The sequence below is a fragment of the Equus przewalskii genome, chromosome 6 (assembly GCF_037783145.1).
Source record: "Equus przewalskii isolate Varuska chromosome 6, EquPr2, whole genome shotgun sequence".
Lineage (NCBI taxonomy): Eukaryota > Metazoa > Chordata > Mammalia > Perissodactyla > Equidae > Equus > Equus przewalskii.
This window is the reverse complement of record NC_091836.1, coordinates 94,257,419-94,270,357: the sequence shown is the minus strand read 5'-3', so window position 1 is coordinate 94,270,357 and position 12,939 is coordinate 94,257,419. Positions and strand designations below refer to the sequence as shown.

Genomic DNA, 12,939 nt, shown 5'->3' with positions numbered 1-12,939 from the left:
CAGAATTGGATGTTTCCCTCTATGTACTTTCTATGGGCCTAAGTGATGTGGATATTTTCTGACCAGCCATGCGGATCTTTTGTCATCTGAGAAGTTAATATTTTCCTTGTATTTTATAGTAGCTCTGGCGGATGGCCAGTCTCTTGAAGAGAGTCCACGTGGCTCGCTATGCGCCAGGTGGGCTCACCTCGGTGCGCCGTTCAGATGAACGTGACCCTTGGGAGACCTGGGGCTCGGGTAGCTCGGTGGGCAGGGGAACACATTCAAGTATTTTTGCTCCTGCGTTAAGCTGCAAATAATGAGCACTTTCCCCTGCTTTACAGTAAGTAATTAAAAGAAATTATAGAGTTGGACACAAAAATAACCCGAAGGACAACTGTGTGTGGAGCCACCAGTTTCCCCGTGTGTGCAGAAGTCTAATCCTCGGGAACACTCAGAACGTTGAGTTTCTGCGGAAAGGGTTGCATGTCCAGACATGTTTTGGCACCTGTCCACACGCTTCTGCATGGCGTGACTGCGTCCCAGAAGAAGGGCCGCGGTGCATGCATATGCACCTCCGTGGAATTTGCCCAACTGGTTCCTGAAAATGGTCTCGTAAAGGTGAGCCGCAGACAGCTGACAGCCTTCTCTTGCTAATTTTACCTTTTCCTTAGGATTTCTCAATAGTGGTTTTAGAAGGATTGCTCTTCTTTTGTCTCTTGAAGCATCTCAGCTATCTGGTTTCTCTCCCTCACCTATTTTCACCTCTCTTGCTTTTTTAAATTTAATGTTCTATGCACTTCAGAGGATGGGGCGTGATCTAGAGAGGTCTCTTCATCAGGTGAGAATTGTCCCTCCGGTTTTCCATGTCACCCTTCTGAATTAATGACTTTGAAGCCTTCCAGTTGGGACCTCAGATGGGTTTAATCATGTAAAGATATTCTGTCTATAATGGAAATTGCTCTGATAACTAATTAACCACAGGAATACTCCGGCTGTGGAAAATTTCAGGAGCACCATCTGTGGAAAAACTGAGAAGGGCATGCCTTTACCGCAGCTCTGGGGTCCATTAAGAGTGTGTTTGTGTGGCGACGGTGCCTAGTGGGTGTTGGCTCACAGCTGTCAGAATTCCTGTAGCATCTCATGGCAGGAACTCCACGTGCCCAGCGACACCCTCAAAGCAACCTGTTGATTTGAAGCTGCCAATTCAGATGAAAGAGACTGTAATAGGACTGACGGGTCTTAACTTTCTCTGTCTTGCTTTGTTGGTGGTATGGTTTTTTTTTTAAATTGTAATTGTTCTGGCATGTTCCCAATCTCCGCATTATGGCAAACTTCTTTTATTCAAGGGAGATTCCCTTTATCCTCTGGTATGAGAGAGTTACTGCATGTTCTCCTCTTAGGAAACAAGAATCCAGTTGTGTCACCCTGCATTTTTTTTAGGCATGGAGCATGCTCTGCTGTCCTTTCACAACATCCCCTGGTTGTAGGTGTGCCTCGTTTGTAATCTGGAGGAGGCTGTCCCTTAACTGTGTTGACGTCTGCACTATGTGGGGCTCAAGGTGGAACCTGATGATAGTGGGGATCCTGCCTGGGAAAATAGGGTTCTTTGTCATCTCAGTCCCACCCATTTGCAAATGATTCCCCACCAACACTGTCAGGGTTCCCAGTGCGAGTCATTTGCATTTGTACTGGTGAACTTGACGCCTTCTTGGTGTTTGGAACCGAGCCACCTTGCAGTCCTTTGTAAAAAGCCCCAACAGTGGACCAGTCTCCGGTTCTGTTTGTGAAACCACCCCATCAACTCCTTGGTGATGTTATTCAACTCAAAAATTTTTGTACTTTTCTTTGGAAATCTGCCTTAATTTTTACACCTTTGGGTCCTTCGGTCTTGAAACATGATCCCAGATGTTAGAACCCAACTGAGAAATTGGGCTGCCTGCTTGGGCACCTCTCGAAGTAGAGACAGATTTGGGTTGGAGAGGGGATTCTGATGCTTGATACTCGCATTGATCTGCTTTAGGGTTTTGCTGCTGCTGCTGCTATTGTTTTATTTATTTATTTAAATTTCATGGTGCCTGGTAGGAGATAGCTGGAACTGTTAGTTTTAAGACAAGTCTAGAAATAAGAGTCACCGTTGAGTGGTGAGTCAGTTCTTTCTGCCTCTATCTTTATTTTACCATTTCAGGATAGGAGGAACTCACAAGGATCAGAGATATCTATCTGGCTGAAAGTATTAGTGTGCCTGGAAATCTACCCCCTGCTGTAGCTGGTTGTATTATTTCCAGTACGATTCTGATTGAGTGAGCGATGATAAGCTATATAGGGAATCAGGGAAGCCAATTAAGCTTGCACTTGCCTTGTAGCATTGAGATATAAATTAGTGCTTGAGTGTGAGTCCAGATATAGATCAGCAGTGCTCTCTATAATTCTCATTCAACCAATCACGTTTATAGGTGTCCCACACTTTATGGCATAAACACAATAGTGGAAAAGCCAGTCGACAGAAGGGCAACCCAGATTTTACTTCATACCATCACAAAAGCAAAAATATTTCCCCACATGATAAATGTCCCAATAAAACAAGTTGAACCAGGGAGGAAAATGACAGGTAAGCCCATGGCATGATCCGAATATACCGTAATACTCCAGTTGACGTTAACCACTGCATCTCTGTATCTTAAGTAGCTTCTTTCTCTTTAGCATTTCGCCCAGTCCTTCTCAACTTTAATAAGTATATGAATCACCTGGAAGTATCTGAATCTTGGTGAAAAGCAGATTCTGAGTGAGTGGGTGGAGTGGAGGGATGCAGGAGGAGACCTGAGACGCTGCATTTCCTGTAAGCTCCCAGGTGATGCTAATCCTGCGACCCACGGATCACACTCTGAGAAGCAAGTCTTCGTTTAATTTCAGCCCCCAGAAGTTTATCCTTACCTACATTTCCTAAAACTTATTTTGGGCCCCATAAATTTCTCCTTTTGTTGTAGTATTTTTGGTAACAAATTTGAATTGCATTATTACACTTAATTTGTAAATGTAGTACTCAAAAACTTACCTGAAATTTGAGACTTTAGGTTGCCTAAAGTGAATTTTGTACTTGAAATTTTTCTATAAATTCGAAGTCTGTATATGTAAGTACAATGGAAATGCCTATGTTACAATAATGTTTGTATCTCCCTACTCACTATTTCCAGAGTCATTTTCCCTTTAGCGGAAAATTCGCCCCATGATTTCACAGTAGTCATAGAGATGAACGCCTGTTATTAAATGTGACGTATACTTGATAATTTTTCCAGGTCTTTCCTTACAGGGCGGGTCACTGACACTTCATGGAACCAGATAGATAGTATCTTCTAATTAGCATTATTGTCTACCATATATGGGCATTTGATAAATAGTACACTGTTTTTGGCAATTCAGTAGTTAAAACATCGTTAAATCTCAATTTTACTTTAGTTCGTCATAACAAGTCCCACCTGAAATTCTAAAGAAAACAGAATCCTAATTAAAGAAGTTAGGCTTTTGAATTGAATGTGAACTGCCATTTAGTTCTTATAATCTAAAATATAGTAGTTGAAAATTTTAAAAAGCATTTTTAGGCAGTCTCCTCATTTGATTTGCAAGTGATTTGTGTGCTGGATGCCAAGACTTCCTCATAGGCGGGAGATGCGCCATCCAGCAGTGCTGCTCTGAAGAGGAGACGAAGGAAGAGGGCCAGGCATGGGTCGGACTGCCAGCTCTGGTGGCTCTGGCTTTCAGGGGTTCTTCCTCGGTTACAGGAGAACTGTAGGTTTCCTAGGGTGGTGTTGATGGAAAGCACTTGGAGACCTTTGGATGGTGGTGGCTGTGCCTGGGCTTGGAGTGGTGGGGGGCGGGGGCGGGGGAGGGCGGTGTTCTCGGCCCAGACCTGGTCGTTGGGCCAGGCGCGTTCTACCCCTTCTTCCGAAATTCATTCCATTTTTACAGCCCACTTTAGGACTTGCTGCTCTCACTTTAATTGCACCTCCCTGAAATACCAGGCCAATAGTACCAGCACGAAGGTAGCTGAGTCATTTAGATGTGTGGGGACCTGGTTTGTGCAAGGGGCTGTACAAATTGGGGTAATTCAGAGGAGAATTCCCAGCCCGTATCCTAATGGAGAATATGGGCTCATTTTACTCTTGGCTAAGGTAGGTCCCTGACCGATAGAAAAGTCCTTACTTTGTCGGGTATGGGCTGGGCAATAGAGGGGATTAATAGAGGACCAGAGCTATAGTGCTTTCTATGAAGGATGTTTGTAAATTTCTCTATCAAACTAATGACTCAGGGAAATAGACATTTTTTCATGGTAGTTACGTGTATGTATCACTCCGGGTTTGAACTAAGAACAGCAAATTCTCTGGCTCTCTTAGTGAGGCCGAGTAGTGTCTACAAGTATCACCCAACACCAAGGGTGCATGGGGCATCAGAGAGGACTCTGGTGTGAGGGACTGCGTTTTGTAGTAAGCGTGGTTAGATACCCATGGACATAAACTGCATTATAGTTAAAAACTATGTTTCAAGGCACTTTGTTCAAAGCTTTAAAGCATCTGCGTTATCAGGTAGCATTTTTTGAAATATTTATTGTTCCCCTTGATTGGTCCTTCAGGTAAGTTTGACCTGAATGCGTCTGTAATGATCACTGGCTTTCTTTCCCCTTGTTTTATTTGTGGATTCCAACTACCAATTATTAAGAAATGTGAGGTTTTTTGTTTTTGAGTGTTTTTTGATCTTCTTGGCTAAGCAGTTTATACGTAATGGGAAAATAATACAGAAATAATACAGAGGGATGGAAGAAACTAGTCCCTGGATTTGAAGACCTAGTTTTCCTTTGGAAACTGAGGTTCTGACCTCGTTCTATCAGGGGAACTACAGTGAGTGGATGAGTTGATTAAAAACTCTGGTCCTCTTTCCTCCTGTATGAAATGGGGATAATTATAGTTACCTGCACCTCTAGGGTCCTATGAGTCTTAATTACTTACTATTTGCAAAGTGTTTGGAGATCTTTGAATTAAAAGTGCTGAGCGGTGGAATCCAAGTTCAGGGTAATTATAATTGGAATGAGGGTTTGTATTCCTGCCTTCCCTCTGCCTCCTTCCACGCTGTCCTTCGGCCAGCCCCGACATTACTCATGCTTTACCATGCCGCTCCGTGCACTTCTCTCTACTCCCTTTTTCTTTTGCAACTCACTTCAGCCTAAAAATAAATAAGTAAATAAATGATTAAGTTAAAGGATACATCCAGGCCCTTAACCCCCACCCCACACTTAAGTAACTGCTTAATATTTACGTTGAAAGCTCAGCAGCCACTATGAATAAAATCAGTGAATTAAATTGTCTCTTCCGGTCTTTCATTCTTCCAGGTCCTCCCACACATGGTGATGAGCTGGGCTTTTGAAGCACTCCGCTGCTCAGAACCTTTTGTGGGCCCTTCCATGCCTGCGAGGCAAGGTCCAAGTTCTTTAGCATCACCCTCAGAGCCTTTCCAACTCTGGCAGTCATCCGCTCTCAGTTCTCACTATTCCTAGTCCAGAACTCTTCTCTCGAGAAATTTTCTCCACGCCTTTAACTGACCTGCTGTCCATCCGCTGGTGTCGTTTCTGGATATGTGTAAACCCTTTGCAGGCTTCTTCACAAAGTGTTCTTCCATCTTCTAACTGGACGTAACCTCTTCCTTTTTATAGAATTTTATCTATACTTTTCCTTGGTGGTTTCTGTCTTTACATTTTAGTTACTTACATACATGTCCTACCTCCCTCCTAGACTGTGAAACTTGAGAGTAGATTCCAGGTCTGCTGAATGAACAAACAAAAGTAAGGATAATAGTGCAGGTAGTGAAACTGGGTACAGAGTAATGATTATTTATATGAATTTACAAGATTTCAGTAAGATGGCCTCTTAATAGATTTGCATCGTGTATGTTAGGAATTAAGCATCAATTGATAATTTCTTCAACATTACCATCGTCCTTTTGGCTTATAAGACCATCTAAGATGAGCAGCCATATCATCTTTAATCTGTGTTTTCTTTAATTTCATGCTCATAGACAAACCCAAAGAGACTGGGAGCAAACAGAGCGTGGCACTTTTTTCCTGGATGCCTGAATTATTCATACTGTTGTTTGGTTTTTCTTCTTAGCTTTGGCCATGGAAACTTGGTTCCAACATATCTAAATTTTTGGAAAGCTTTCTTTAGAGGAAGAGCACGTTGTCTAAAATTCCATCTGCTGAAGTAGTCAAGCCTTAAGGTTGAAGGGTCTTAGAGGGCAGGATTAATCCAATTCTCTGAAGTCATATCTTAAGGCGCTGCCTTTGGAAAGTTGGGCGTAGGATACACGTAACTGCAGGAAACCATCACATCCCATCAGCTCCTCCTTTGACGGCCCTTCGCAGCCTCTCTCCTCCCTGCAGTTAAATGTTCTACAACTGGCAGCGCGTGTCCTGATGGTAAAAGCTTGGACAAGGAGACAGGTAACCTATTAGCTTTGTGATATCTGATAGGTTACTTGACCTCTCTGAACCATAACTGCCTCATCTGTATAATCGGGATAATAATACCTGTCCTGTCTCCTAATAACAACCAAATTAGATGATCCTTGTGAAGGTTCTGTAGTCTTTTAGACAAATCTAAGTTATTACTACAGCGTGCTATCACAGATATTCATCTGGCTGAATGTAAGACTTGTGAGTCATGCTTAAAACTAAATTACATTTCTACTACGTTGCTTTTCTTTTAACCCTCTATACTATATTTAAATTCTTGAGAGCTAGAAAGAGACCTTCCTAGCATTTTATAGGTGTGGTTGAGTCGATTGTTTTAAGCCTTGGAGCAGAATTGGACAGCACCAATGAATTTATTATGTATAAACAGATATATAGACTAACGATCTACTTAGCAGTATTGCGCAACCCCTTTATCTTTCGTGTAATAAAGACTCATCGGAAGAGCTAAAATGTAAGAATTGTCACGGAAGTTCTTACTTAAACTTTTATGATTTCCTAATATAGTATGTAAAATTATTGAAGAGGTTAACAGAAAAAAAAAAGGAAAAGAAGGAAAATTCCAAATTTTGCTATTATGATTATTACTGACTTGTCTAAGTCTCCTCTTGAAGTAGTAGAAACAGCTACACAGGAAGTAGTATGTTGTAGTGTTATTGGCCTTTTAATTATTCGAGTCAAGGTTTACCCTATTAGAGAAACTCAAGAGATTGCTCATGGCTGATAATTGCCATCCGTCAAATCCCTTAGAGCTGGTAATTTGGGTTTAGCACAGCCTATACTTGACCTAATAATTTCAGTGAGTTCACTATGCTTTCCAGATGGAAAGGCTTCCTACAACACTGATGTCAGCACCATCTGCCACGGTTTACAAACCGTCAGTAAGTTTTTACTGAGTACTATTACCTTATTTTGTGTTCAGCGTTATGGGGGATCAGACATGATCCATTCCCTCCGAGATCTTATCATCCAACTGAGGAGTTAGCATAATGAGGTAATCAGAGAACGTGGCGGGTGTGGTCTGGTGCTCGAACTGGGTCATGAAGGATAAACAAGATTTAGTCAGAGAGAAAGGAGTTTGCCAGGAGAATGGAACAAGTCACTTCTGGGCAATAATGTGTATAGGGCTCCAAGGACTCTGGCCTGATCAGAGCAGAGGTTAGAAAGCATTGATTGATATGACAAACTTAGCTAAGTAGGGTGGGGCCAGACTTTGGAGGGTGTTGAATGCCAGGTAAAAGGAGGTTAGATTTGATCTAGGGGAACAAAAAAGCCATTGCAAGTTCTGTGTAAGAGAATGATAAGACGAGAGTGTTAGGCCATGGTCATCAGAGTTAAATGGAGCAGAAAGGATGTCAGGTACACCAGGGGGACATTGTGGTCATAAAATGGGATGGTGAGGGCTGAGCCAAGATAATGGCAGTGGGATGGAGAGAAAGGGATGGACAGGAGAGACGTCGTAAAGGAAAAATGAGCAGGACCTCTCCACTGACTGGATTTGAAGGCTGTACAAGAAATGTATTGTTAGACTTGCTGCCAAGATTTCCAGCCGGCAGCCTGGGTGGTCCAGAGAATCACAAAACCATTGGCAGAAATAGAAAAGTTAGGAAGTAACATTGTTCCAACGAAAAGCATTGAGTTTGTCTTCGAGGCCTTTCAGAGAGTGGGCAGTTGGCCTTGTAGAGGTGTCACGTACGGGGCAGGCGGGGCTGGGGGGGGTTGGGCTCTCTCACCCGGTGGTTAATGACTGAATCTGTGCGGCTGGTCAGCTTGGAGGGATGCTGGGCCTCAGGATGAAGTAATATGCACTCAGAGGCCATTTGTTCCTCTGAAATAGTTGCTGTGGGACTGATGAGAAAGTGATCTATAAAGAACTAACTACTTTTGTAACCAAACAGTTATTAATAAAAAGATGAATGAGACCAGTGAAAGGCAGGATACTGCTTTAAGCCAAGTATAGAAAAAGGTATCATTAAAAGACTCGTTGCTGTGGGACTGATGATAAAACAGTTTGCCAGCTCTGGTTTGAGATGCCTCGGTACCTTGGGCCGCTGTAAGCAGTTAGTGTGGGCACTTAGTAAATGCTTATTAAACTTACTCTGTTTCATTAATTCTCAGATACACATTTTCTTTTTCTTATTTTTAACATCCCTGAACTTGGATCGTGTCTGAAGTGGACGTCATTTCGTTCTTATTGTTGGCTGTGCCAAAGTCATAACACAGTTGTCATCACATTAACCCATTTATTTTGCTTAATTTTCTTTTTTTATACATGCATAAAAGTTATATATGATAAAAAGTGTCCAAATAAGTCTGAAATAACAGTAATCAGTGATAAAGAAAGCAGTAGTTTAATTGGCTGCATTTTTAATTTTTTCGTGGTACTTAAAAGAGTGTGTTTTATAATGATGATATCTGAGACTTAATGAAATACGGTGTTAAAAGCTAGCTGAGCACAGCAAATCTCTACCAGTGCGATGTAGATGGCTGGAGTAAAATATTCTAAATTTGCATTCTTTCCTCGACCTACATTTGCGGTATCCCTTGGGTTGGTTTAATTTGGACTGGGAACACGAGGAGAAAGGGTTTTCGTTCAGTGGTGTAAGTGCTGCCTGCCAGAATAGACACCTCCGTGGAGGACCGTTGCTTTGATGGTGCAGAAGCCAGGATATTCACAAAAGTTCGGGTATTAGCAGAGTGGGTCATCTGCATTTTATTCAAACCAGCGTGCACTTCCTACTCTGAGACCATTGTGCAATCCACACAGTTCTGAGCGTGCTTGCTGTGTGTGCAAAGTGAGGGTCTAGCAGGGAATTTGTTGGTGTTTGGGGAGGACCATAACGTCTCTTAGTGGTAGAAAATGTGATCTCATCAAAGTGGAGAACAGACACATTTGGTCCTCGCTCGCAGAGTTTCCAGCCGTTTCTGCAGTAGGAGCTACTGACTGGAGGTAGGTTGCCTTCCTAATCAGTGACACTTCATGGACAGAAAAACAGTCCCTTTTCCTACTGATGGACAGCAAAACAACTACGGCATGTGTGTGTCTTTTGTAAGTCCTTGCTCCACAACTGACAAGCAGGAATTAAGTTAGGGTGCCGGGGCTGGGGGGTGCTCCTCTTTACTCCTGAGGGGCACGATGCTTCAGGTAAGTGATTCTGAAGTTCTTCACCAGCTGACAGTAACCTTGGGCTGGTCTGTAGGTATGTTTTCATTTTGGTTGTTCATCCATCCTAATTGGCTTCCCAGAGCACGCCTGTAGATGCAGAGCCAAAGTTAGAGTATTGCAACCCTCTGGCAAACGGGAAAAGATTAATTTTGTGCAGTGCTGTTCAGGGACTTCCCAGGAAACTTCAAAAGCACAGGAAGAAGCTCTAGCTGCCTATACCAAAGTGAGCAAAATGCCACTCAGCGTTTTAAAGGTACGATTAACTCACAGCTCTCACACACTCACACACACATACAGGACCACATTTCCCATAAAAAGAGAAGCTGAGGTTTCTCAGATGGGTCTATGTATGCGCCAGAAAAGCCAAGGGGTGAGGGCCTCCAAGGGTTGGTGGAGATGAACGTGGATCCGCATATGGGAGGCATTTGAAATTGACTTCAGTGCCTTTTAAGGCTGACTTTTCTAATTCTCTCTTAGGCAGACACATTATTTTCATGATATCAGCCCCAGGCGTAGACACATCATTAAAGTCAACGTGTATTAAACGATTTTTGTTTGGAAATAAGCAAAACATTTTCAGTTATGACCACCCAGGTGTAGTAGAAAAATGCTGGAGCTGGAGTCGGGAGCCCGAATTCTAAGAAACTTTCTTCGTGACACGAGGCAAGCAAGTCCTCTGTGGCCTTTGGTTTCCTTGCCCGTAAAACAGGATGGCTCGATGACATTACCTTTCTTCTCTGCTCTGTCTAGTAGGTTATCTCTATGGGAGGAACATAGTCTATGTGGAGGCTCCTGATGGCTCCCTGACTTCAGCTTCTGCGTGCACTCAGGCCTAGACACGGCATAGCTAGAGAGGCCCACTCAGACCCTTGGGCCACTCCTGTTCCCGTCACACATTCCTGCGATAGGAACATGTTGCACACTCGAAAAAAAATTACCATTACATTTGCTGTTGTTGCTTAGTGACATTTCTGATACTGTGTTTCTTGTGACAGCAGAGATCATTAAAAATTAAATCTGCAAAGCTGCTAAAGTAGGAGGAAGGAGGAGAACTTGAAGCCACAATTTTTTTCACTTGCGTAGAAGCCGTCTAATCTTGGGTTTATATGCTAAATCTTGGGGCAAACGCTGGCCGTCTCTGGTTTATATTAAAGCACGCCAGCACACTGCTGACATGAACTTGTGTCTGGTGCAGCTGGAGTTTATCACCAATACGTCAAAAACCTTGACCCTCCCAAATGCCCTGGAATTACTGTCAGATGGGCTGCACGGCATCCCTGCCAGAGAAAACCCTAACCGGTTTTGTGTCCTGTCTCTGCTTTCTCCCTGCAGTTCCACCAGGTGCGAAGAGTGATGACCATCCTTTTCCTTACTATGGTTATTTCATACTTCGGTTGCATGAAGGCTGCCCCCATGAAAGAAGCAAACGCCCGAGGACAAGGCAGCTTGGCCTACCCAGCTGTGCGGACCCATGGGACTCTGGAGAGCGTGAACGGGCCCAAGGCAGGCTCGAGAGGCCTGACCTCGTTGGCTGACACTTTCGAACACGTGATAGAAGACCTGTTGGATGAGGGCCAGAAAGTGCGGCCCGATGAAGAGAACAGTAAGGACGCGGACTTGTACACTTCCCGGGTGATGCTCAGTAGTCAAGTGCCTTTGGAGCCTCCCCTTCTCTTTCTGCTGGAGGAATACAAAAATTACCTGGATGCTGCAAACATGTCTATGAGGGTCCGGCGCCACTCTGACCCGGCCCGCCGCGGGGAGCTGAGCGTCTGCGACAGCATTAGCGAGTGGGTCACCGCGGCGGATAAGAAGACGGCAGTGGACATGTCGGGCGGGACGGTCACGGTCCTGGAAAAGGTCCCTGTGTCGAAAGGCCAGCTGAAGCAGTACTTCTATGAGACCAAGTGCAACCCCATGGGTTACACGAAGGAGGGCTGCAGGGGCATCGACAAAAGGCACTGGAACTCCCAATGCCGAACTACCCAGTCGTACGTGCGGGCCCTCACCATGGATAGCAAAAAGAGAATCGGCTGGCGGTTCATAAGGATAGACACTTCCTGTGTATGTACATTGACCATTAAAAGGGGAAGATAGTGGCTTTATGTTGTATAGATTATATTGAGACAAAAATTATCTATTTGTATATATACATAACAGGGTAAATTATTCAGTTAAGAAAAAATAATTTTATGAACTGCATGTATAAATGGAGTTTCTACCGTACCGTGGTTCTACAGTCTGTTTATTGGACAGATCCATGACCAGAAGGGAAACAGTCATTTCGCGCACAACTTTAAAAAATCTGCATTACATTCCTCGATAATGTTGTGGTTTGTTGCCGTTGCCAAGAATTGAAAACGTAAAAAGTTTAAAAAATAATAATAAATTGCATGCTGCTTTAATTGTGAATTGATAATAAACTGTCCTCTTTCAGAAAACAGACAAAAAAAAAAAAAACCAACAAAAATTTGAACCAAAACATTCCGTTTACATTTTAGACAGTAAGTATCTTCGTTCCTGTTAGTACAATATCTGTTTTACTGCTTTTAACTTCTGATAGCGTTGGAATTAAAACATGTCAAGGTGCTGTTGTCATCGCGTTACTGGCTTAGGGGATGGGGCATGGGAGGGGTATATTTTCGTTTGTTTTGTGTTTTTTCCGTTTGTTTTGTTTTGTTTTTTTAGTTCCCACAGGGAGTAGGGATGGGGAAAGAATTCCTTCAGTACCTATTCTGGTGGAGAAAAGAGTCATTTGTCTGTTGTAAAGATGTTTGCAATGCAGTCGGATGACTGGAAAGTGAATAAAACAGAGGCGACTGCGCGCAGGGCTCGCGGCTTCCCGGGACACCTCCTCGGCGCCCTGCGGCTGCGGTCAGGGCGCTCTGCTGTGGAGAGGCCTACCTTGACTTCCAGCACATTCTTTGCCCCCTCCCCTCTTGGTCCTCTCTGTTTTGTTTTCTCTCAAGGAAGAAAAATCAGGTGCGTGCTCTGAAATATTTCCCCCGCCGCTGTGAACGAGGGAACAACTTCGACACATCGTGGAGCTGGTGTAAGCGTGGAGAACAGGGATTTCCCTTTTTAGAAGAGAAAAAGGATAACAAAATCACGCAAAAATAAGGATTCTTTTTTATGAGGGGTAAACATTAGGGTAAACCATAGTAAGTCTTAAAAAGAATTATGGTAAGGCTTAAAAATGTCTTGAAGCAAAAGGTGGAGTTCTGTATGGACCCAGAAAACGCCTAGATTGGAGCAGGAGTCTACACTGCCAGTGAAA

General features: G+C 43.4%; 1 protein-coding gene across 6 annotated transcripts in view; it reads left to right on the top strand.

Moving 5' to 3' along the window:
- Nucleotides 1–12,252, top strand: part of BDNF (brain derived neurotrophic factor) — a 52,880-nt gene extending 40,628 nt beyond the window's left edge. For 5 of the 6 annotated variants that reach the window (XM_070624574.1, XM_008522868.2, XM_070624575.1 and 2 more), the window contains exon 2: nucleotides 10,995–12,252. In XM_070624574.1, coding sequence (XP_070480675.1) covers nucleotides 10,995–11,759 — 765 coding nt within the window. In that variant the 3' untranslated portion in view covers nucleotides 11,760–12,252. Of the gene's footprint in view, nucleotides 1–323; nucleotides 601–10,994 lie in introns of those variants that run through there. The other variant, XM_070624571.1, reaches the window with a different exon arrangement.
- The last annotated feature ends 687 nt before the right edge of the window (nucleotides 12,253–12,939 follow it).